The sequence below is a fragment of the Vombatus ursinus genome, unplaced genomic scaffold, assembly GCF_900497805.2.
Source record: "Vombatus ursinus unplaced genomic scaffold, bare-nosed wombat genome assembly UNPS02014799.1, whole genome shotgun sequence".
Taxonomy (NCBI): domain Eukaryota; kingdom Metazoa; phylum Chordata; class Mammalia; order Diprotodontia; family Vombatidae; genus Vombatus; species Vombatus ursinus.
In genome coordinates, this window is record NW_020954577.1 from 10,416,869 (window position 1) to 10,442,504 (window position 25,636).

Here is a 25,636-nt window from a genome sequence, read left to right on the forward strand (position 1 = left end):
TGTGTGTGTGTCTCACTGTGTGTGTGTCACTGTGTGTGTCTGTGTGTCACTGTGTGTGTGTCTGTGTGTGTCTGTGTGTGTCTCACTGTGTGTGTGTGTCACTGTGTGTGTCTTACTGTGTGTGTGTCTCACTGTGTGTGTGTGTGTCTGTGTGTCTCCAAATACACGTATGTGAGAGAAAAGGAGGAAGGGAGGGGAAACAAGGGCAAATGAGGGAAAGGGAAAGGAGTATAATAATGAGCCCCATCTCCTATATGTTTCAAGTAATATTGATTTTCTGGCTGCAAGGTGAGAGGGAGACAAAAGGGGGAAAGTGAATATAGGAGCTGGAGTCAAAGGACCCGAGTTCAAATCTTGCAGTTGTTTCTGACTGCAATCTTGGGCCCGTCCTCCCACTTACTAATATTTGTGGGGCTCATGTCTCTGAGCCTTAATTCTCTCCTCTGTAAAATGAACAAGTTGGACCAGATGACCCTGAAGGTTCCTCCACCTCTAAACCTATGAGGTCTCTTGGCCCCATAAGGGGAGATAAATTCTAAAGTTCCTTCCAGCCCCACATTTAGGCTTTCCTTGATCTGAGGCCTAGAACGTCCATCCCCCCTGGCCCACTGGGGAGAATGCTCGAGGGAAGGCTTGGTGCTCATGTGAGCCATTGGGCAGGAGAGCAGAAGGGCCCTCTGGGAAATCACTCCCTCTGGCTTGAGGTCTTTTCCCTTTCCTCTGACTCCTTACATAAACCAATGAACGGGGCTATCTAGACATCTGACTTCTCAGTCAGAATTCTGGTAGAGTGTCCCAGGATCTACCCCTAAAATGTCTTTAAAAATAATTTAGACTTCCCACATTTTCACCTCTTCCAGCATCTCAGATGCAGAGGAGAGCTTGAAGCTGTTTTGGTCTCTGGGCCAGGCATGGCATGGCTTTGGGGATTATTGGTGTCATGAAATTGAAATCCCAGTGTAAAACTCAAATGGTTGTGTCAGACCCAGACCCAGACAAGTTGACTCAAATCTAGAATATTTGAGGAATACAAGGATACTCACTTCCCTCGTTTAACTGTGTTCCTCCCCAGCAGCGGATCCAGGACCGGATCGATTGTTTCATCCAGGTTTTCAATGAGCGTGACATCTCCAAAAGCCAAAGCATTTTCAATGGCATTCAAAAACCTGAGGATTCAGCAAGAATTGAAACTATGGACTGGGAGGGTTCAAACTTAAAAATAAGTGAAAAACTTGGCCTACCATCCATCCTGCATCAAAGGAGAGGCATTTATAATGTGGTAACATCTATAACAAACTGAGAAAAAGCTATACTTTAATTTTAAGAGACCTTGCTATGGGTACAGGTATGCCCCCCACTCAGACAGACTGTCATTGTTCTAACATCTGGTAGACTGTCTTTAAGAGTGGTTACCACCCCCAAAGTCATCTTCCTGTGGCCAAGCTGGTGCTACATCTCTCTGCGCTGAGCTAGGCCACCACTCTATTGCCAGGCCCCCATTTGAAGCCCTTTAAACTTGCCTGGCCCTGGTAGACCCAATGTGGCACCACACTATGGTGGGGAATACAAAATTGTGCCATGCTGGCCTTATAATTTTTAACTAAATTTTATTTTTCAATGAACAAGCATTTATTTCTTCTCCCCCTCTCTCCACCTAAAGGGAGGGAAAGAGAAAAGGAAATCTTCATAACAGATTTTCATAATCAAGCAAAACAAATCCTCACATTGACCATAGCCAAACGTGTGTTTCATTCTTCATGCTAAATATTTAGGCAAACATTATTGGAAACACTCAAGGCAGACTCCATTTATAAACGGTTAATGTAGACAGACTTCGGTTCTAGAGCTGAAAGTATTTTCAGAAATCCATTGGTGCTTATTATAGAGATAGCGCTGTGGTGACATCAGCATTTCAGGCACTTGCCACGTGTCAGTGGGCTCCCTCTCACCACCGCCCAGGTGGAAACCCCACTCTGTCTTAGCAGATCATCTCCAAGAACTGCTAAGACAGAAAAAGGCATCAATCTGAAGTTGGCTCTGAACTTAGCCGGGATGGACCTTGAATTTTTTTAGGAGATAATTTAAATTAAGACACATTTTAATGGAGTAAAGGAGTCAATATAGCAACAAAAAATTTAATCAAAAGGAGAAATTAGATTAAGAAGGATAGGCTAGCAGAGCCTTTTGCCTTGGTCCTGCGGGAGCCAGAATACTAAAGGTCAAGATTAGATAGATGGGAGGCATCGAAGGCTCCTTCAAGCTTGGTGGTCCCACAAGCTGGTTCTTTAAATAAAATGTTTATTGGTACCTTTGGATTTTGCACCACTTCCATTTAGCTCGGGCCAGGATGATCACCGGTACCATATTGGAAGCCCTTCCAGCTTATGTAGACAGCCAGCCTCAAAGGCAGGAAGCCTCGAGTTCAGAGGCATACCTTTGGGACTCTGCTATTCTCCAGGTCCAGTCTTTACCTCTATCCTTATCCAGCATGGCAGGACCTGCCAGAGCTTGTGCTCTGCTGGGAGCCCAGGGGCACCTCAGGGCCAGAATCAGGCCATCCTACAGATAAGATCTAGATCTTGATGTCTGGCACAGGAGAGGCAATGTGCCATAGCAGAAAGAAGACTGGCCTCCGTATCAAAAGACCTGGTCCAAGCCGCTTCTGTGACACACAGTGGCTAAGTGACCTTGGATAAATCACTTAACCTCTCAATGCTATAGGGAACTCGAAATGGTAGCCCAGGTGCTCACCTGCATCAGTGTAGCGACTTTCCTCACTGGGAGTTCTCTATACCCCCAAGTCATAGGACTAGACCAAAACATCCCCGCCACTTGGCTCCAATGTACTATGTGCAAGTCTAGTACTGATCTGAAGAAAGACCACCATGCTGCATCTTCCTGGCCCGGGTCCGAGAAGACCCGTGTACTCCTTGCTCCAACATCAACCCCACTTCACTGTCAGGGGACTGAAAGTGAGAAGCTCAACATGAACTACCTTCCCAAGCACACAAGGATAAGGCTCACCTGGGACCTCACTGATGTAACGAACTCCCTCGACCCTCGCAGGTCAGGTGATCGCTGCAACTTGTTGGCTTATTAAATTGTCGAATGGATGCTATCCTAGGTCTGTGAATGTATTGGAAAAGCATATCTTACTGAACTATGTGGAATGATTATAATGGGTGTAATAAATCTATTAGATACATGTGTGTACAGTTTTCCATATACATGTACCTCCATGTGTATATATTCATACATACATGTATACATATACACATGCATACACACACAGAGAGTTGCCTAGAGCTCTGTGAGGCTGTGACTTGTCCAAGGTCACACAGCCAGCGTGTGTTAGAAGCAGGTCTTGAACCCAGGTCCTCATAGCTCCAAGGCCAGTTCTTTGTCCACATTGCCAAAAGAAGGCTCATTTATACATGGGATGCTGCTCTATTTCAAAGCTGTCATTGGCTCTAACACACAGCGAGTCTCTAGAAGCAAGGGGGAGCCCCGCTCAAGGCGCACATGCAGGCAGCGTGGGTTTCCAAGTTCACATACCCTTTCTGGCCCAGACGGAGGATTCTAAGGTCAGCCCCGTATTTCTTCTTGATCCATTTAATCCCCTGCTGCTGTGGATCTATCATCAGGGGCCAGCGTTCGGCATGAGTGAGGATGGTGGCGTTTTCAGTGGACATCCGATCACTGGGCAGCCCCTCATTGTTCCAAGCGGCCACGGTGGCATCATCAGTCAACATGGTGATCAGGTCCAGGCCCGCTGTTATGGGGATGGGAACCTTGAAAAGCAGAGTCACTTGTAATGAGTTGTCCAGGTTGTAGCATTAGAAAACAAGGCTTATAGCTGCAATGAGCCAAGAAACCCAAGCCAAGAGAGCGTTACCATAGGAGAAGGAAAGTCTGTTCATCCTGTGGACCACTGAGCACAATGGAGTTGTAGCTAGGATAAGGCAATCAGGCCTTTGCCTGGTGGCATAACATTATGGGGCACAACCAGTACCTGCTCTCCAGTAGTGTAGAAACAACAGAGCTTAGCATTTGGCAGCAAGAGTGGTCAGTTAAAATTAGAAGCTACCAGATGCCAGCCCTTGCCTGTCCCCATCTCCTCTCCCTTCTCGCTTACTATGTAGTGACCTCCTTGGCAGCAGCCTTGTACTGGTATATAGGGGCTCCATTTCCCGCTCCCCACCCCCCATTCTCTGCCCAGGCCAAGGGCTGGTACGTGCTTCAAATTCAAAAATTCCAAATTGTGACTCCAACCTATCCAGAAGTCCAATGTAAGTCCAATAAGCTCTTACCCCAGGCCTACGTCAGCAGTTAACACAACTGAATGGTGTGACCTGGGATAACAGCTGCTCCTTATGTGGTACTGGGACATCACCATCATCATCATCTTCATCATCATCATCATTACACTTACCACCATCACCATCATCATCATCATCTTCATCACTGTCATCATTACCACTACCACCACCACCATCATCGTCTTCATCACCATCATCATTACCACCACCATCATCATCGTCTTCAACACCATCATCATTATCCTTACCACCATCATCATCATCTTCATCACTGTCATCATTACCACCACCACCACCACCATCATCGTCTTCATCACCATCATCATTACCACCACCATCATCATCATCTTCATCACCATCATCATTACCACCACCACCACCATCATCATCGTCTTCATCACCATCATCATTACTCTTACCATCACCATCATCATCATCGTCTTCATCACCATCATCATTACCACCACCACCACCATCATCGTCTTCATCACCATCATCATCATCATCACCACTATCATCATCACTATCACCATCATCATCCTTGTGCATTGTTTGAATTCATCACAGCTGTAGACTTAGGGATGGAAAAGACCTCAGAGGCCATCTAGTCCAATCCCTCATTTGGTAAATGGGGAAACTGAGGCTCAAAGTATGTATGTGTGTATATAATCAAAGGACAGCTAGCATTTATATAATGCTGTAAGATTTGAAAAGCCCTTTACAAACATTATGTCCTTTTTTCCCTCACAACAACCCTAGGTTACAGGTACTATTATTATCCCCATTTTAATATAGGGAAACTGAGGCAGAGAGTTTAAGTGACTTGCCCAGGGCCACATAGCTAGTAAGTGTCTGGGGCTGTGAGAAGAGGGATTTGCCTGTCTTTGCTCAGCCCCAGACGACATAGTAACTTTCAAAGTGGAAGGTTTAGGCTGGTTGTAAGGAAAAAAATCTGAACAGTGAGACTATCCAAAATGCATGCTGCCTCGTGGAATAGTGAGCTCCCGTCACTGGAGGTGTTCAGACAAAGCTTAGCTGTCTATACGGGCCGCACGCCGGCCTTCTGCCAGTCGTGCGCCAGTACCCACTTCTCTTAAAAGAAGAGCACTGCCAGAGTCTTACCCATGCCTGGGTCCTCGGTCCTCAGCTGGATCACCACACAGAGACAAGCCATCGGAAGGCACCAACACCAGAGTTTTATTCAGAGGCCAACACAGCAAACCATCATAGCAAGCCCAAGCAGCAAGGCCAGAGCAACAGGCAGGAGCCAGGGGAGCGTGCACGCACGTGTGTGTTCTGACCACGCTTGCTCCTAAGTACCTACTTAGCCCCTCCTCCCCAGCCCGCTACTAGCCAATGATTGTAGGGTAAGATACCGGAAGGGGCTGTCTGAGTTTAGCACACCAAGGGGGAGGGAGTGACGTAGGAGGCTAGGATTGGATACAGGAAGGAGGCATCTGGGATTGACGCATAGACAAGAGTACGTGACCTAGGAAGTCAGACTCAGGAGGGGACTGGGTCAGTGCTGCACAAAGTCAGGAAGGTCACAAGAGGCATCTGGGGATGACGTTGCATATAGGGAGGGGACTAAGCAGAGGGAACTCAGTCCTCTGCCATCCCACTCCCACGTGGCACCGCCCCTTGCCTCAGGAGCTCAGGCTCGGCTACTTCCTTGAACCCAGCTTATCTCATAGCACTGCCCAATTGCCTCATGGCTTCTCCGTATCCAGCCCATCCCAGTACACATGACTCTGTCTACCACCGTCCCTGCCTCGACTTCCAAAATACCCAGATCTTACCTTACCCATGCCACAGTACCCAACTGGCAGCTGCCAACATCAGACAGTCCCTCACAGCTGTCTACTGGTTGAGGGGGATCCTTGTTCAAATACAGGTTAGATTGGAGTTTCCCTGAGGACCCTTCCAACAGAGATGTGATTCTGGCTTACTTCTCTTTGAGCAGACAGACAAGAGTAGGGCATGGAGAGGAGAAATAGAGGAAACATAGAGGGGCTGCTACATGGTCCAGTCTGGTTAGGATTCTTTTCATGTGTGTAAAATCCTCCAGACTCAATATTGTATGAAACAGGTCTCTAGGGCCACTGAGAATGTTTTCAACCAGGTTCATAACCACCGGGCAGGAAATCAGAAGTGATGAGGGTCACAATGATTCACATGGACAGATAGGATGGACCCACTGGTAGGAGTAGAGGATTTGGAGCTTTCTCTCTGGAAGTGTTACCTGGGAAGGGAAACCCCTTCTCCTACTTGGCTGACACACTTACTTTAAGCATTAAAGTGAAATTGAACTCATGTATAGAAAAAAAAGTCTGTTATCTCCATTTAAGGGCAAAACTCAAACATCCTAAGTTAGAGGTGTCAAACATACAGCCCAGTGATGCAGCAACACTCTCAAATTAGATGAAAATAGAGCTGGGAAATATTTGACAAAATAAATAAAAATGCACTAGAACATAGATAATGTTAATATATGGCTTTCAAAGTCAATATGTAGCCTGCAGGGATTTTTATGTACAATTTAGTGGTCACCATTTCTAACTAACCTAAGCCATCATCTTTTAAAAAAATGTATTGCCATATTCTGCTTTTTACCAACCACATTTCTTTATATTCCCTCCCAAATCATCATCTTTAAGGCTTCAATCTCATTCATGGTAACAATGTTTCATGAAATTTGTTGCTGAATCTCCACATCTGGTACAGAACAACCATAAAGAAAGTAGATGACCATGAGAAGGGAAAAGGATGGTGGCATACAGATGTAACAGAAGATTGCCATGATGTAAGAAAGGACAAGTACGTGGAATTCCAAGAAACATGAGAAGAGATGTATTAATTGATGTAGAGCAAAGGAAGCCAACCCAGGACAACCACAACCATGATGGCCACGGTCATGGAAATGAAATGGACATCAGAAAGAAACCAAAGAATTTCTGTGCATTCCTAATGCTTAGCACAGTGCCTAGCTCACATAGTAAGTGCTTAATAAATGTTTGCTGGTTGATTGATGAGTAATTGTAATGACTAATCTTGGTTCCATAGAACAGTTAGTAGAATATACTGCCCTGAACCAGCTGGGGGTGCCGCAGTGCACAGAACCCCGAGTCTGGACTTCAGAAGAAGTGAGCTGAAACCTGGTGTCAGACACTCAGGAGCTGTATGACCCTAGGCAAGTCACTCAACTTCTATTTGCCTCAGTTTCCTCAACTGTAAAACAAGGATAGTAACAGTATCTACCTCCCATGGCTGTTGTGAGGATCAAATGAGATAATATTTGTAAAGTGCTTAGCATAGTGCCTGATATACAGTAAGCCCCATATAAATGCTTATTTTCTTTCCTTCTCCCTTCTCCTTCCTCTTAGTAAAATGGAAGGGGACTACGGGGACAGTATATACTGTCAGACGCGGTTCCTGTAGACATTGTTTTTATTTAGCTGTTTTTCTTTAGCACACGGGGAGGGTGGAAAGGGAGGTCCCCAGTGGTGGGGGAGGGTGAATCTACCCCCAGAAGCTGCTGTGATGTACTAATGTGAAAGACAACAAACCAACAAGCATTTACTGACGTCATGTGCCCAGCATTGTGTTATGTGCTGAGGGTAAAAGGAAAAAAGGAGACTGCCCTGCCCTCAGGGAGCTTGTATCCTAATAGGAGTGATGTTGGAAAATATGCACCAAAATAGAAAGAAAGAATTCATCTGGAAGGTTTCTGGTTTTGTTTTTAAGTTAGTACTAAGTCATTTCCTATTTGTGCTATAACAGCAAGGCTGTAACTTCACCTCGCTATCTCAGCGTTCTGGGGGGACACATCAATTCATCATTTCCAAGTTTTAAAAGGTGGCTTTTTTCCCTCATAAGCCTAATAAGCTGAAATAAGCATGAACTTCCGACTTCAGAGGGTCTGATGTCCTACCGACATCAGAAAAATATGGGCAACCTGGCTTGAAAACGATGAGACGGTTTCCTAGTTCTCTGAATGGTAAAGCATCATTGAAATTGGTGGGTGATGGGTGGCATTCCATGTAAAGCCATCTTCAGAGAAGCATGTCACCCATGACAAAGAGAAGGACATCAAAGGGAAAACTCAGAGATTAAGCTTCAGAACCATGGAGAGCGCATCCTTGCTCTCCCTCTCCACAACATGACTGGACATTTTTCATGTTGGGAAGGAAAACATTCATCACCTGGGTGCCAGACTGAGAACCTCAGCCTGTTGAAAGAATGAGCTTGAGAACCATTGGGTATTTAGAGGACTGACTTTGCCACAGAATCTCCATTGCCTCATCACCTCCTGTTGGGCCAAGGGGCCCTATGCTTGGAATCAACTCTCCTTCCCTCTGCCTCTCCCAGTCCTTCCTTTGAGCTCACCTCAGGCACCTCCTCTTCCATGAAGCCCTCCTGGCCTCTCCCAGATGTTGTCTTACTCTGCACCTTTTCCAAAGTGCTTTGTGCAGATTTTTTTTGGTCTCTGCATACTCTACCTTGTACTTAAATGACCTATCTGTAAACATTTTAGATTTTAGACTTGATTCTCCTTGAAGGCAGGAACCGAATCATTTTTTTTCCACCTTTGCATCCATCTCTAGCATGTCATACAGTGCCTGGGACAGAGGAAGAGCTTAAAAACGTTTGGATTAAAATCAAGCATGTACCCTATGCCATTTTTTAAAGTATGTGATAATAATAAGAGCTAATATTTATGTGGCACTTTAAGGTTGGCAAAACATTTTATGACTTGGCCATACATTTCTTTCATGCCGTCGTAGTATGATTTTTGTTCCTGGCCCATTGTGGGTGATGTGCTATGGGCTAATTTACACCTACCATGCATTTCTCCACTGACCCTGAGTAATTCCTCAGGATGCTAGCCTTATAGCGGCATCAGATTATTGGTGCATAAAAGAGAGGCCTCTGTTTCAGCAAGAAGACTGGGGTCACTAAAATACTTCCCCCATCCCAGAGGGAGTCCAGCTTCCTTTCCTCTCCCTGCTCAATTCTGAGCCTGGCTCACCATCCACCAGCAGCACCTTTCCAGGGCACATCTACAACTCTGATCAACAGGCATGATATATCTTCTTGGTTTGTCCCATGTGGATGAGTAAGCTTTAATATCCTGAGGGCCTGTGGCTCTCACTGAGGTGCTTGTGCCAGGTTTGGGGCTTGCAATCAGCACAATGTCATCTGCAGGTGGGAGCACCTGAAGTACTTTACCATCCATTGCGAACCTTGCTTTCATTTGAGTTTTGAGGTGGATTCCTTCCATGACAACAGCGATCACCTCCCGTGAGCATCCGTCTCCCTGTTTCACGTTTTGCTTCATACTAATAACATCATTCAACAATTTTATCACATGGAAATATCTCGGTGTTTAAGATGTATTTTTTGAAATTCAGATATTCCATTGGCTTTGTGATCTCATCAACAGGGAGGTCCCCTCCAGTGATGCCAACTGCAAGACATCCCTGCCTGTCTACCCTATGTTCTCCTTCCATGTCCGCCAGTTAACTGACCATAAAGAGCCAATCTAACATGCTGGGGGCTTCCTTCACTTCTCCCAACACCGTGGTGCTGAATTTAAGCATAGAGAGCAATTCTCTATCACCTGCCATTATTGAGTGATAAAGACTCTGACACAAATTATATAATGCGGCGGTCCTAAAGCGTGGTTTCACTGGGGGTGAGGGGATAGTGGGGGAGTCTCTGTAGCTGTTCCTGGTAGGCTCATTCTTGCATTCTGTGTGAGGGGCCAGATTACATGCATGCAGGCACATGTTCATGTATGTTCAGCCATGTAGTGACATTCTTAGTATGTAGATGACCGTTGTGTCAAGCATGTTCCAGGTTTCATTTAGTAGACACCATCATTGACCTCATGTGGAAGCACTTAGCTTTTCTATAAATCAATAAGCATTCATTCATTTTCTCTATCATCGTTCATCTTCTTCATATTTCACCCCAAGGTTCTGGCCTGTTCAGGACATCCCAGATTCTGACGTGGTCTTCCACACCTTCTAAATTTTGTCACCCACAAATCTGATCATCGGCCCCCCTCCTCATTTTATTAGGGAAGACTATAAGGCCAGAGGAGGTGAGAGGCAGTTGCTCCAAGGCAGGAGTGAAGAAGCGTGTTAACAGAAAGACAACATAATGTGGAATAGGCGTTGACTGACAGAAGCCGCCGAACCATCTCAGCAACGCAGAAAAAGTCAGCGGAGGGACTCTGGATGATGACTGAGGACACAGAGAAGGGGAGGAAGCGGGGAGAGGCCACAAAAGATACAGGCACCAGGAGAGTGGGCTTGAAGAGAATTAAATCAAAGAGAAAAGTGAAGAGATCATTCCTGGCTTTACATTTCTGATTCTGCTGCAATAACTTGCATTATCAGCGCTCAAAAAAGCAGCGCAAACCGCCGAGTCAACTCAGAGATTCATGACGTGGAAATAATAAAAGTGACTGAGATAAATGCCATCATGCAGGAAGGCTTGTTACTTCATATCACAATTTTATTTCTTAAAGAACGCAGTCCGAATTTTTACATACTACCCCCTTCCCCTGCCAATTTTAGTGCCCTGGGTCAAAGGTCCAGTTATCTTGTCCTAGTTATGCCTCTCCTGATTTCCCAGAGTCAGCAACACGCCATTTACAACTGCATCTCTAGAGAAGTTATGTGGAACAATAGAAAAGCATTCTGGATCTTGGTCTAGCAGAAAGGGCAAAGGGCCTGTGTTCAAATCCCCACTCTGCCACTTAGGACTTTGGGCAAGTCAGGTCACTTCTCTTGGATTTCATTTCTTCATCTATAGAATGAAGGGCTGGGTTTCATTATCTCTAAGGTCCCTTAGCTAGGGGGCGCCAAAATGCACAGAGCGCAGGGCCTAAAGGGGCACAGGAAGACTCATCTTCGTGAGTTCGAATCTGACCTCAGAAATGTACTAGTGTGACTCTGAGGCAAATCAGTATTTGCCTCAGTTTCCTCATCTGTAAAATGAAAGGACTGGGTTCCATTATCTCTAAGGTCCCTTTTAGCTCCAAATGCCAGATACCCGATCTCCTAGAATATGGCAGACCTGTGCATAGCCTGCCCTCAGACCCGTACAATCCTTGAGCCACATGCAGCTCGTTTAGCCAGTCTTTCTTTCTTTAAAAAAAAAATTTTATTTATTTTGTTAAATATTTCCCAATGAAATTAAATTTTTTTTGACATTAACTTTGTGAAATTTTGAGTTCCAAATTCTCCCCCTTCCTTCCATCCCTCCCATATCCCTGAGAAGGCAAGTCAAATGATATCGATCACACGTAGAGTCACGCAAAATCTGCCATTCTGTGTTTGGTTTTTTAAAGGCAATTGGGGTTAAGTGACTTGCCCAGGGTCACACAGCTAGTAAGTGTCAAGTTAAAATCTGCCATTCTGAGCCTCAGTTTCCTCAAATGTAAAATGGGAATAATAATGCCAACAGTCCCAACCTTGCAGGGTTCTTGAGAGGACAGCACTTTATCAACTCCAAGGCACTAATACAAGTCAATTACAATACCTCTACGTCTCATGAAATTTCCCCTATGTATTACTTTTTCCCTCTTGAAACCTTGGACCTCAGTGCAAGAAAGCATGCCAGGTGTTGATGAAGGTAACTACCATGTGCCCCAAGTGGTCTTTTCTCCAGGCTAATGATGCCTAATTGCTCTAAATAATCCTTGCGTGGCACAGCTCAGAGGCTGATTGCCCTCCTTTGGACAATCTCCAGTTTACAAGTATCCTTCTTAAACTGTGGTGCCCAGAACTGAACACAACGTTCCCAGTGAGGTCTGACCAGGGCGGGGGACAGCGGGATGATCGCCCCTTTATTCCCACAAGCTCTGCCCCTCTGAATTCAGCCCAATATCTCACTGCTTGTTTTGACCACCATCTCATGCAGCTGACTCATACTGAGCCTGAATTCCCCTAAAACCATGGTGCGGTACCAATGCTGGGGGCCTGGGATTCCTCAGCCCAGTTTAGATGGTAGAGCCTTTGCAGAGGTTGGAGCTCCCACTCAACGTGTCCGCTTTGCCCCATGACAACGATGCTCAGTGTACCTTTTGTGACTTCAGGAAAGGAATCCACTTGCATTCGACCAGCTCCCGTCGGTAAGGTTTTGTGAAGTACCCAGCGTAGGACACGAAGGCCGCGGTCAGGAGGACATCTCCACAGAGCGTCTTCTCTTGGGCCTCAAAGGAGGTGACGGACTGACCCCAGCGGATCTTCTCAGACTGAGAGATGGGATAGAAGCTGATCAGATTCTGACCCTGAATCCCCCCTTCCCCAGGCCCGCTTCTTTGGCTGCTGCCTTTCAGCCAGCCCTGTGTAGTATTTCAGTCCTTTCTGTCTCTGAAAAGCGGTATCTCTTGTTAACGACCCTCCTCTACCGGGCTTTCCAAGGCCAAAATCCCCTTCCCCTTTCATTTTCCGTCATTCCCCTCTCAATAGCTTCCCCGTTCATAAAGGGACCCAGGGCTCTGACGGAGGCTGCAGGCAAGATACCCTGGCCTCTCCTCCAGTGGGCCACCACGTTATGTTTGGCAAATGATTACGAGACTTTCACCGGGGGCTGAGTTCAGGAGACGGAAAATGAGAAAGTGCAACGTAGTGGCAAGCATGCTGGCCTCGGGGTCAGGGGACCTGGGTTCAGATTCTGGCTCTGAGACTTCCATGAGCAATTCCCTTCCCCTTTCTAGGGCTCCGCTTTGTCATCTGCATGATGGGTTGGACTAGACGACCTCATAGGCCCCTTTCCAGATCTAAGCTTTGTTTGGGCGACAAGCAAAAGGAACATGGAGTCCTGATTCAAGGGGACAAATCTGACCTCTGAGGTAGCACTGAGAGCTGGCGAGATGACAGCTATAACTAAAATAGTCCTCTACGTGGGCATAGCGTATTAAAAAAAAGGTATAGGTAAAGGTGCAAGGTGGGGAACGACATTGTGTGTTAAGAAGCTATACTTGGGGGGGGCAGCTAGGTGGCACAGTGGATAGAGCGCGGCCCTAGAGTCAGGAGGATCTGAGTTCAAATCCGGCCTCAGACACTTATTAGCTGTATGACCCTGGGCAAGTCACTTAACCCCATTGCCTAGCCAAAAAAAAAAAAAAATGTATAATTAGATGAGAAAGTCTCTGAATGAGAGTGGAGGGTACTTGGAGGGAGAAATGCACAAGAGTGACCCAGGGGTCTGTACTGGGCCCTTCGCTGTTGAGTGATTTTATCAGTGACTCAGATAAAATGATACTATGGTGATCAAATCTGCTGAGGACAAAAACTGCGAGAGAGAGCTAACCCTGTGGATGACAGAAGCAGGATCCCAAGGGATCTTGCCACACAAGAAGATTGGATTTGGATAAATTTAATAAGATGAAATTCAACAGGGAATCAATCTAGAGTCTTACATATGGGTACAAAAATCAACTTTGAGGTGTAAAGGAGGAGGGACACAGCTAGATGGAATTTTTCTTCTAAAAAAGTTATGGAGGTTTTAGGGGAATTCAGGCTCAGTATGAGTCAGCTGCATGAGATGGTGGTCAAAACAAGCAGTGAGATATTGGGCTGAATTCAGACGGGCAGAGCTTGTGGGAATAAAGGGGCAATCATCCCGCTGTCCCCTGCCCTGGTCAGACCTCACTGGGAATGTTGTGTTCAGTTCTGGGCACCACAGTTTAAGAAGGATACTTGTAAACTGGAGATTGTCCAAAGGAGGGCAATCAGCCTCTGAGCTGTGCCACGCAAGGATTATTTAGAGCAACTAGGCATCATTAGCCTGGAGAAAAGACCACTTGGGGCACATGGTAGTTACCTTCAAGTATTTGAAGGGCTGTCCCGTGGAAGAGGGGACAGATTTATTTTGTTTGCCCCCAGAGGGCAGAATAAGGAACAGTTGGTGGAAGTTACAAAGAGGTAAACTGAGGCTCAAGGTTAAGGAAAAAAAAACATCCTAATAATAACTCTTCCAAAGTGTGAGTTCCGCCTCCTTGAGGGTCTGTGACCAGAGGCTGGACAATCCTTTGTTAATCACTCGGGGATTCCTTTCATCTATAGGTCAGACTAGATGACCCCTTCAGCTCCCCATACTCTGTGATTCTTTGATGATATGAGATATGATATGTGAGTGCATACTCTATCCAGCTCCAGAGGAGCAGTTTAGTGGTCTGGAGACTGGAACAGGCTTTGAGCCAGGAAGCCCCGAGACTGACCAGCTGCTGCCCATCTGCTAGCCTTCATTGCCTCAGGTCTGAAAGGGGGTGAGGATAGTTGTATACAGGATGGGGGGTGAGGGGGGGTCGAATGAACCAATGTAGGTGAAGATCTTAAAAGCACTAAATAAAAATACTAGCGACCATTATGATTTCTTTCTTCTTGTGTTTATGTTCAATAGACTAATATGACATTTTATATGGGTTTGTGTATGTTAGTGAACTTCCCATTATACATATGGGTTAACATATGTATATACATATGTAACATGCATATTGAATTATAATACAGATACTTCCTATTTATCCTGTATATAGCTGGCTTACTAGCTGCGTGACCCTAGACAAATCACTTAACTCTGCTGGCCTCAGTGTCCTCATCTGTAAAATGGGCCGGAGGAGAAAATGGCAAACTATTCTAGTACCTTTGCCAAGAAAATTCCAAATGGGGTCACAGAGAGTTAGACAACACTTAAACGACTTAGCCCATAGCTAGCTTTGTACATATTTGTTGGCAAGCTGCCTCCTCCATTAGATTGTAAGCTCCTTGAGGGCAGACACTGACTTTTGTCTCTTTCTACACTTAGTACAGTGTCTGGTACCCAGTAGGTGCCTAATAAATGTCCATTGATTGAGACAGAAATTAGTTGTGTTGTTACTTCACTATTCCTTCAGATTTAATGACTGAGAAATAATTGTCCAAGTGCATCACCCACAACAATGATTATGATAGTAATAATAGGCAATGATAGGCATAGTTAATTTAAAAAAAAAACACTGGCCTCTCAGAGCCAGGAAGACCTGGGTTCAAGTCCGACCTCTGTCCCATAGTTGCTATGTGACTCTAACCAAGTCACCTTACCTCTTAGTGCCCCAGGTGACCCCTTAAGACTCTAAGTTATAAAGAAGGTACCAATTTGCATTGGTAGAGGGAGTTTTCTTATCTGGGAGTTCCCTATATCAATGACCTCACAGGTCTAGTTCCTATATAATAATAATAATTGTTGTTGTCATTGTTACTAATGCCATGAGCTATTAGGGAAGGATGTCAGGTGTCTGTTGACTCACGGTCTTTTCCTGATGCCAAAAACTAACTGATCAGTTGGCGACAGCCATGACCTGATGGAGAAAGATGGTGCTCATGCCCCTACTGCCCTCCCAAGACTTCCTTTGCTCTTCCTGGGACTGGTGTTCTTAGTGAGCATTTAATGTCACCCAGTATGAAGCAACTGGCCACTAAGTCATCTTTGTTGTGCTTTACAAGGCAGCATAGAGAGTAGATTGACCCACTGGACTGAGAGTTGGGAAGACTCAGGTCTGAATCTTACCTTGAAAAAATCTGATTAGCCCATCACCATGAGGTTTGCCAATGATACGTGGATGGAGGTTTGGGTGGGGTAATCTAGCTTGTTGAACTTGGCGCCAATCCATCATTCACTAAATGCTATGTGCTAGGTGCTAGGGATACATATGCAGAGGTGGGATAATCCCTGTCCTCAGGGAGCTTACAATCTACTAAAACCTAAGGAATGTGTTTCTCTGGTGAGGTACTAGTATAGTTATTAACTATGTGACCTTGACCAAGTCATTTAGCATCTCTAGGCCTCGTTTACCCATATGTAAAATGGGACGCCTGGGTTAGAAAGTCTAATCCACCTCCAGCTTTCACCTTCCCAAAGATCTCATTTTCCATAAACTCATCAAAAATATTTAACAACAACTTGGGTTTGTGAAACTGTCCAATTCCTGTGACTTTGGGCAAGTCACTTAACCCCAAGTCACTTCACCTCTTAAAAAAAAAGTTTAAATGTTAAATGAAACTGTCCAATTCCACACGTATCTAGGCTGTTGAACTCTCACCACCTACAGGATACACTGGAAGCAGGGTTAGAATCAAAGTGTGAAGTTTTCTCAAGGGAAGCCCCTCCCTGCGCAGGACCAAATTCACACGTAATTTGCCACTGAAGAATTTCAGACATTGCAGAATTCATCGGCCCCTTTCTAAGTTGACTGGAGCTCAGCAGACAAGAAGCCATTAATTTGCAAGCCGGGTCTCTAGTTAGTGCATTCTCCGACTCTGTTGTCTTTGGTTGGTGAATGGTAAATAATAAAGGGCACCCACCTCATTCTCCAAAACAGCTTTAACTCTGAAGATTTACTCAACACAGAATGATGGTCCATTTCCATCTCCGATAATTCTGCAATCCCACCCAAGCCACATAAATCACCAGTGACTCTGGCTAACAAGGGTTTAGGAGTTGCAACATGAAGCGCGATAAATTTCCAGACAGTTAAAAATCACTATAATTTTATTCTAATGCATTATAGATTGCCTGTAATGTCATCCTGGCCAGGGTGACCCATTTCTAATTTTGAACAGCTGTTCAGCTCGGGAGTTAGTTAATGATTAAATATAAATTGCCTGATTTATTAGTCTGAATGTTTGAGCTTCCAGGTCAATGCTATATAGACAAAATCATCAGTCTTGATGCTTTTCAGAAGTTAACTGTCTCCTGCTCTAGTCAGAAAGAATTTATCCTCAAAGGAAAAGGTTTGGCATTCTCAATCAATCCTTTTAAATACCTCCCCCACCTTAGCACACATGCCACCCCACCCTTTCCTTCCCATGGAAAACCTCTAAGGAAAACCCTTGGAAGAGTCTGGATAGGCCTGGAGACGGCCAAGGGCCTCATTTTCTCTCAGTAACTCATTTGGCAACAGGCACCAACATTACAGGGGCACACCTTCCACCATGAGTCAAGGGAAATGCATTTTCCTTCCTTCCAGGTAGCCAGGAATGCAAGCCTGGAAGGACCGCTTGCTTGGTCCACTGGGTCAATAGTGGTCTATCTGCTCAGAGACCCACTTCCACAGAAAGTGGACCTGTAGTAGTAGGCGGTGAGTTTATCATCGACTCACCCAGAGAAATGTAAATGGGACAAGGTCTGGGGGAGCCCCCGGCCAGGTTTGGAAATGATGTGACCTAGAGCCTTCCTTGTGCAAAGGAGGCTGTGATCAAGGAAGGCCCAGATCAAAAGGGAGAATTTTCCTAAACAGTCTGATGACAGAATGCAAAGAGGGGTGGGGAGCTGCTGATCCCATTAAGGAGCTAGATTTATCACAAAATCAATACTTCTCTGTCAGACGTGGTGGCGTTTCTGGCATTACAGATAGGCCAGCGCCTCTGTCTGCAAATCTGGGGCTCTGCCCACTGCACCACACTATTAGGAAGCTTATTGTTTTCCTTATGCCACATCTAAAAGTACCCCTTTTAATTGTGCCCACTGGCGTCAAGCAGAATAATCTTAGTTCCTCTCTACAAGGCAATCTTTCAAATTCCTGAAGAGATCAATTTTCTTACTATAGGTTTCCTTATCAAATCTAAGTATCCCTAATTCTTTTAACCAATCATTGTGTGGTGTGGTCTTGAGGCCTTTTAGCATGCAGTTCATCAATGACCTCCCTACAAGGTGGGGACAGAACTGAACACAAGCCTTCAGATGGGCTCTGGCCCTCAGTATGCCCATACTGAGGCTGTCCATTGGTGGCTGCCCATCTCCCCCATCCTTTACATCACCTGTCTCTGGTCATCAAAGAATGGGAGAGTGGAATCAGCCATCTACTTTAATCCTGAGTCATCCCAGAATAGAAATCTTCAAAGAACACAGTAGGCAAATTAACTTAAATTTTATTATTAAAACCTAGTTCTTTGAAAGGAGCAGGAAAAATAACCCAAATAAATGTAGCACCCTCTAGGTAAATATAGCCGTAAAGTTAATAGGTCCAATAGGAAGGAGTCAGAGTTTCCATCAGGGAAAAATCACATTCAACCTATCCAAGTGATCTGCCTCACCTTGGCATGCTTGGTTGACTCCAGCAGTAACTGCGCATGGCAAAGAACGCTGGCTGAACCTCTTTTGATAGGACAGTTATCTTTGTAAAAAGGTAATAACTACAGCGTCCTCAGTTTCACCTCCTATCTTAGGGAAAACCCACTTTATTTTTATTTTTTTAATCATAATTTTGCAAAATGGAAAATTCACTGGAGATAATGCACCTTGAGCTGGCAGTCTCCATAGGCATGGATAAGAGAGGTGGATAAACAGTGATGCTGCCCTGACCTTGGGAATCATTCAGTCCCTCTGCTCATTAACAGGAGATTGCCCTGGCTGTCAGAGTGTATGGCTATGGCTGGATACTAACGCCCTCAATTACTTAGGGTAACTTTTCCCCTCTGGGGAGCCAAGAAACAGACATAGGACTATGGTTTGTGATCCGAGAGAGCCATTTCAGGGGTCATACTTTCTTTTCCTTTTTCTTGTTCTTGTCAAAAGTGTTAGTTATGTGGGGGTGTGGAAGACGAGGGGAACATGGAAAAAGAAATGGAATCCTTAGGCTTTGGTCCCCATTTTAGATGGAAAAGTCGACTTGCCTCGAGTTCCCTGACGAGCCTGTTGGCCAGCCCAATGGTCTTGTTGGTCTGGTTCACCTGGTCTTGGCAGCGGACCTTCTCAGCGATCGCCTTTTCGAAGGATGCCGTAAGACTGCTGAGATTGTCCCCTAGCTCCTACGGCACAGAATCCACGACGTGCCTTGGTAACAGTGGCCACATCCCAATCCTCTTGCAAGGCACGTCTCTGTCTTTTTAGATTCCAACTCAACTCTGCTTTTGGACCACCCCTCTGCGGTTGTCTCATCCTGGACTTTCCATGAAAGCCTCACTCTGCCAAGAGGGGGTTTCTCCTGCAGCCTCCATTTTGTGGTGGGGCCCGGGACAGCCAGCCTTTCTTCGCCCACTGACTCTGCCCCCAACTTTCCATACTTCAAAACCATTCCTCCCATGCCAAGTATCTTCACCTGCCTCTGAGAGCCCCACACTATCCCTTTCAGCTTCCTTTTGTATAAATGTGATGTAGTATTGAATGTTGCAGGAAACCTGAGTTTCTTAGTATGGAAGTAAGGGAAGAACATTCCAGACATGGGGCACTGTCTAGGCAAAGTCATGGTGGTGAGAGATGGAATGCTACAGAGAGGTGGTCAGTTTTGTATTATGTTCTCCAATTAGACACTAAAATGAATTGTTAAAAATCAGCAAAACCAGAGTAGGCATGGAGGTTCAAGGGCATAAGCCCCCTCTCTAGGATAACAGCCAACCCCTGGCTCTCCAATTTCCACCCGGGGGTTACCTGGTCTCTCAGGTATGGCTCTGGTATGACCCCGTCGGAAGAGGGGATGCCAGAGCTGGCGGGCCATCCTCACACCCCAGAGTGCTTCCGAGCCAGGCGTTCCCTCCCACACGAGACTTACCTTGAGCTTTCTCCGGATGGCCCCCAGCTTTTCCGTAGCTGCCTCCAGCTCCATGTTGGCTGCCGCAAGAGCCTGGCGCTTGGGCTCCACATCACAGTAGACCTGAGGGAAATCAGATCGAGAGAAGGTGCTCAGGACGAGCTTCCATGCCTCACCTCGCCACAGGCTCCCTGACAAGCCTGTCGGCAGGCCAATCGCCTCATTGGCGTGGCTGTACATTCTCCAGGTGAGAACCCTGCAGGTCATGCTGATGTAACTAAAGGTTGTGGGATGTCCAGCTCAGGAAGCCTTTGATGGACTCCAGGTTGGGTGGGATGCTTGTAAAAAGGGGTCATGTTATCTGAAGGCAGGGGAATGGATGCAATGAACTTCCAGGGTCCTGGATTATATAAATATAAGGTCGTAGATTTAGAGCAAGAACAGATGCTGGAGGCCATTAGGTCCTCCCTCTTCATTTTTCAGATGAGGAAACTGAGTCTGAGAAGCAAAGCCCCTGGGGTCACATAGAGTAATGGGCATAACTGCTATATTTTGAATACTGCCTACAAGTATACAAAACAAGCATAGGCAGTTAATCACATGCATTTATTAAGCGCCAGGCATTGGGGATGCAGGAAAGGGCAGAAACAGCCCCTGCCGGCGAGGATCTGAACATTCTAAAGACATAAATAGTGGCATACAAAATCCATACACAATCTATATCGCTGTGACCAGGAGAGAGTAGCACCATTTAGAAGGTAGTGTTTGAGCTGACTCCAGAAGAAAGCCAGGGATTCTAAGAGGCAGAGGTGAGGAGGGAGGGAGGGCATTCCAAGTATGGTGGACAGCCAGGGCAAAGGCATGGAAACTAGAGATGAAGTCACGCAAGGCACCATCACAGCTAGAGGGGAGTAATGTGGAAGAGAACTGGAAAGGTAGGGAGGAAGCAGGTTTACAAAGACCTTGAAATGTCAAACAGGCAAGTTTTGATTTAATCTTGGAGGAAATGGAGAGTCACCAGAGTTTACTGAGTGGGAAGTGGGGAAATAACATAGTTAGGAGGCTCTGAGGGGCTAAGAGAGTGACCAACCTACCTAGGGTCACTCAGAAATTAAGCAGCAGGGCTCAGATTTAATCGCAGGTCCTGACTCCACAGCCAGACCTTTCCCCACCGGGCCTCAGGGCTATTCAAAGATTAACCTCCATAAATGAGGGGGACTAGCCACTTGTTTCTTCGCTTGGTCAGGGCCTGCAGACAGGTGGGACCAGGGCATGCTCCATTTTGGACAAATGGCATTCACTCCATTGAGTATAAATGAGGCTAACTGCTGCGTTTGTCTCAATAGCATAGAAATATTTCTAATGTGAATGCAGACAATTCTCAGGTGTGATGCATATCATTAGTCGAAACCTCTATGAAATAGTGTCATATTAAAATAAGAAAAAATGCCCCCCCCAGCATTTTGAATGTCTAAACAATCCACTCAATCCAACCAGCATTTATTAAGCACCTACTGTGCACAGGATACTGTGGCAGGAGGTCGGGAAACAGGTCAAATTGAGAAACAGCCCTGCCTTGGAGAAGTGCCACGCCCCAGGCTCCGTTCTCTTTAGATATGTCCTTCTGCCCTCTTTCCCTTTCCCCCTCTCTTTCCACACAGGATGCTGATCTGGCTGAGCCCACCCCCACCCCTCCCTGAGTGCCGGCACGGCTACCTCATAGAACCTGACAATGTTGATGACCCAGGCACAGAGACCAGCGGCCGCGAAGGACTTGGTGCGGATCAGGTTTGGGTTGAATTCGGGGTCCTTCAAATACTGCTCATTAACCACTCTTAGACAGTTCTCCGGAATGTGCTCTTTGTCGTAGTTAATTAGCGCCTGCAAAAAGTCATCGACCTGCAAAGTGAAAAGACGCATTGCCATGAAGCCGCCACCACTGCCGAGAAAATGCCAAGATCAAAAGTTAAAATCGGCTTTTAGGCCGAAAATCATGAAAGCGAAATTGGCAAGCTGCGTTCCTCCTACTGTTTGGCTTTTTCAGGCTTTCCAGTGTGGAGTTAGCATTAGCAATGGACACTTTGAAAATCTCTTCTACCCCAGGGTAAAATATTCAGTCCCGACACAGGAGGCATTCCCATTTTGAAGAGAAGAAAAGAAAGACAGAAAAGAAAAATAATAATAATAAAAAAACCCTATTGCTTCACCTGCATTTGCAAAATTTTTCCAGAACAAGAAATCCATGTAATTTTCTCCTGCCTACACTTGGCAGCCCTCATAATTGTGCAAATAATTAGTAACTTTCCAACTGACGCTCATGGTGCCTTGAATATGCCGCCCAAACTCTGCAAAGAAATACTTTGTGGTTGTGGGGCATCAGACCTCCCTTGGGGCCTTCCTGTGGTGCACAGGTGACCCCACTTTCCTAAAGGGCAGGAAAGCAGAGGACAGCCTCCTGCCAAGCCAGAAAGACCTTGAGCATGAGCAGAATTCAAGGTCAGTCTCCATGTGTGTAGCACTTCAGGTTACCTTCTTTGATCTTTATAACAAGCTGGGAGGCGGGTGCTGGTTTTCTCCATTTTGCAGATGAGGAAACTGAAGACTGGAAGGAGTTAACTGACAGAGCCAGGCTAATCAATCTCTTTCACCCAACAACGTTTGAGATATTTCACAGTGACCACACCTTCCCTAGGGTAAACACGCCCAGTTCCTTCAAGAGATCCACACAGGGCAGCCCAACACCCTTTACTACCTTTGCTGCCCTCCTCTGGAGCTCCTTAGTGTCCACTCTTAGCTGTGATCCCCACAACTGAACACGGTACCCCAAATGGTTTGACCAGGGCAGAGGCCAGAGGAAGAGACCCCTACCTCATTCCTGAAGTGCTGCCACCCTAAACGGAGACAGCCTCAAGATGTCAACCTTGACATGAGCATGTGGTAGGATCCATTGAACAAAGACAAGAAGGCTTCTTCTTTTGACACAAGGTCCCCTTGACTACCCAGCTATGCTTCCTGTCATACTGAAAATCCGTGAAAAAAACAACATGGAGTCTGGTAAGGGGTCATTACCTTTCCCATAAAGACTTTGGCGGCTTTCCAACTCCGGTCTTTGGGCACCCGACCCCGCGGAGCCAGAAGGACCATTACGGCTGCGGTGACATTGGTGACTGCGATGGGTGGATTGGGAAAGGTTTTCAGCTCTGTGAGGTTCACCTAGGGAGCAAGCAGACACACTCAAGCAGAATCCACTCGATGTTATCAGGAGCTAGGTCAGTCTTGGGTATGAGAGGAAGCTGGTTAAATGTGTCTTTGGTAACTTCCTTTTTTCTTGTCTCCCCCTCCTTTGTTCACATGGAATGCTCCAGTTGAGCCACTTCTGGGCCTGGATCCCCAGGCTTCATCTCCTATGGTCTCTGGTCTCTACTTCCTTTCCCTATCCTCCATCAAACCTGACTTCTCTTGAGTCTCTCCTTCAAGGTCCTCCTCTGAGGCTTGCCTATGCTGGTTATTGATGGATCTGACACTTCCCAGGTTCCCTGTCTAGATTTTGACAGGGAGACATGATGTTTTTACTCAAAGGATTGCCTAGGATTGTATGGCTGTCAAGCATGGAGGGCAAGTTGGGGACGAATATTGTGAGGCAGGCATCAGCAGGCATAGATATGGTTGGTTACGGACCAAAGAAAAATGCAACATATTTCATGTGAGACAGAATTCTATCATATAACTATCATAACATATCTAGTAGCTGGACAGGTAGGGGGCATAATGGATAAAGGGTGGGCCTTGGAGAAAGGAAGACTGGGGTACATAGCCTACCTCTGAGGTGTGTGGGTTGCGTGACCTTAGGCAAGTCACTTAACCTTAAAGGCAACTCTCTAAGACTAGAGGTTATAGATAAGTTTGGACCAGCGTGGAGAGCTTTCATACTGAGAGTTCCCTCCAGGGACAAAGTCACAGTTCAAGACAAAGATAAAAACAAACAAAAACCAGAGCACACATCTTAGCATGAAAACTCTGAATCTCTGGCGGACAGTGACCTGTGGAAGGTGGGAGGCTGGGGCTCTGTGTGTGTGTTTGGGGGTGACACAGGTGCTTCAATGTTAATAGCACTGCTTTTAAAGCCAAGGACTTGCCACATACTAACTTGGACAGGTCACTTTGCCATTATTTATTTATTTATTTATTTTGGTGAGGTGATTGGGGTTAAGTGGCTAGCCCAGAGTCACATAGCTAGTGAGCGTTACATGTCTGAGGCCAGATTTGAACTCAGGTCCTCCTGACTCCAGGGCCGGTGCTCTATCCACTGTACCACCTAGCTGCCCCTACTGCTTTGCCATTCTTAAATCAGGTTTGTGCATCTTCCAAATAATAGGGTAAGACTAGGTGTCCCCTAAGGCCTCTTTCAGCTCTAAATCTATGATTTTCATTGATTTACCAGAGTCCAGTTATCCAAACTCCCACTTCCTTTCAGAATTACTTTTGAGGCAATTTACCAAGCTGAGAAACTGGTTGACATTTACCCTGTTCAGCGTAACCAGTGCATTTGTGGCCGCGACAAGGGCAGGCTCCGCTTTGGCCAGGTTGGCCTCACACTCTCTCTGTTTCTGGAATACTTCCGTCTGGATTGCAGCCACCTAAGCACACATACAAAACACACACACACACACACACACACATTAGCATCTTCTCATGAAAGGTACAGTTCTGAATGCAATTGTGAATTCAGACAAAATCCTATTTCATCTGTATTTTGAGCTAGTGGGCAATGTTGGGCACAGAACCTGGCTCACATAGCAGGTGCCAGTTTGGGGACAGCAGCTTGGTGCTGGTTGCCTTTCTGAAGGCAAAAGATTTTGGCTTGAAATGAGCTCTCACATTTGTCTGCTGTGTAATTCTGGGTAGGTCACTTCACTGACCTTTTGGTTTCCTTATTTGTAAAATAGATGTTGTCAAACTTAGATGCTGCTGAATTACTCTCACTCTGCTAAAGCTCATTTCAAAAGCCCTCTCCTCCAAGACATTGAGGATGACCCAGGTTGGTAATGACCTCCCCCTCCCAAGCTCTCAATTCATCTCATAACTCTCTGACTCATTCACCATGTCTTTCTATTTAGGACCTGAGTTCAGATTTGGCCTCAGTCACTTACTAGCTGTGTGACCCTGGGCAAGTCACTTAATCCTATTTGCCTCAGTTTCCTCACCTGCAAAATGAGCTGGAGAAGGAAATGACCAACCACTCCAGTATCTGACAAGAAAATCCCAAAGGGGGTCACAGAGTGTTGGACATGACTGAAGAAATTCAGTAACAATTATTTGTGGGTAGTCCTCCTACCAACTGGCAGAGCAGAGAAACTTAGCTAAGTCCTAGAGATTGGCCTCAGGCTCAGAGAGGCTAGGGCACTTGACCTGAGCCACACTTCAGAGATGGGATTGAACCCAGATCTTTTCGACTCCAACTCAACACACTAGGTCAGACTACCTTTCCTCCATATCATTGTGCATTATGGATTTAATAGTTGTCTTGTCATCTTATTAGATTAGATTGTAACCTCCTTGTGGGAAGGGATTGAGTCTTATGTATTATTTTAATTTAAATATTTAATGTAATATTATTTATTTGAATGTATTATCTTAAGTTGAGCTGTCTTGTCCTCCTACTAGATTATTAGCTCCTTGAAGGAAGGGCCTGGGTCCTACGTAAGTTTTGTACCATATCCCAGAAATTAGCACAGTGCTCTGCATATAGTAGGTGCTTAAGAAATATTTGATGAATTATTCACTTAAATTGCAT

At 45.7% G+C, this 25,636-nt stretch overlaps 1 protein-coding gene across 2 annotated transcripts in view; it reads right to left on the bottom strand.

Moving 5' to 3' along the window:
- The window catches only part of DNAH11 (dynein axonemal heavy chain 11), a 315,578-nt gene that overhangs the window by 50,850 nt on the left and 239,092 nt on the right, over positions 1–25,636 (bottom strand). For both annotated transcript variants that reach the window (XM_027872105.1, XM_027872104.1), the window contains exons 58-65: positions 24,366–24,479; positions 22,912–23,055; positions 21,559–21,741; positions 19,864–19,965; positions 18,989–19,123; positions 12,412–12,585; positions 3,556–3,791; positions 1,044–1,166 (exon numbers count right to left, since the gene is read on the bottom strand). In XM_027872105.1, coding sequence (XP_027727906.1) covers positions 1,044–1,166; positions 3,556–3,791; positions 12,412–12,585; positions 18,989–19,123; positions 19,864–19,965; positions 21,559–21,741; positions 22,912–23,055; positions 24,366–24,479 — 1,211 coding nt within the window. The remainder of the gene's footprint in view (positions 1–1,043; positions 1,167–3,555; positions 3,792–12,411; positions 12,586–18,988; positions 19,124–19,863; positions 19,966–21,558; positions 21,742–22,911; positions 23,056–24,365; positions 24,480–25,636) is intronic.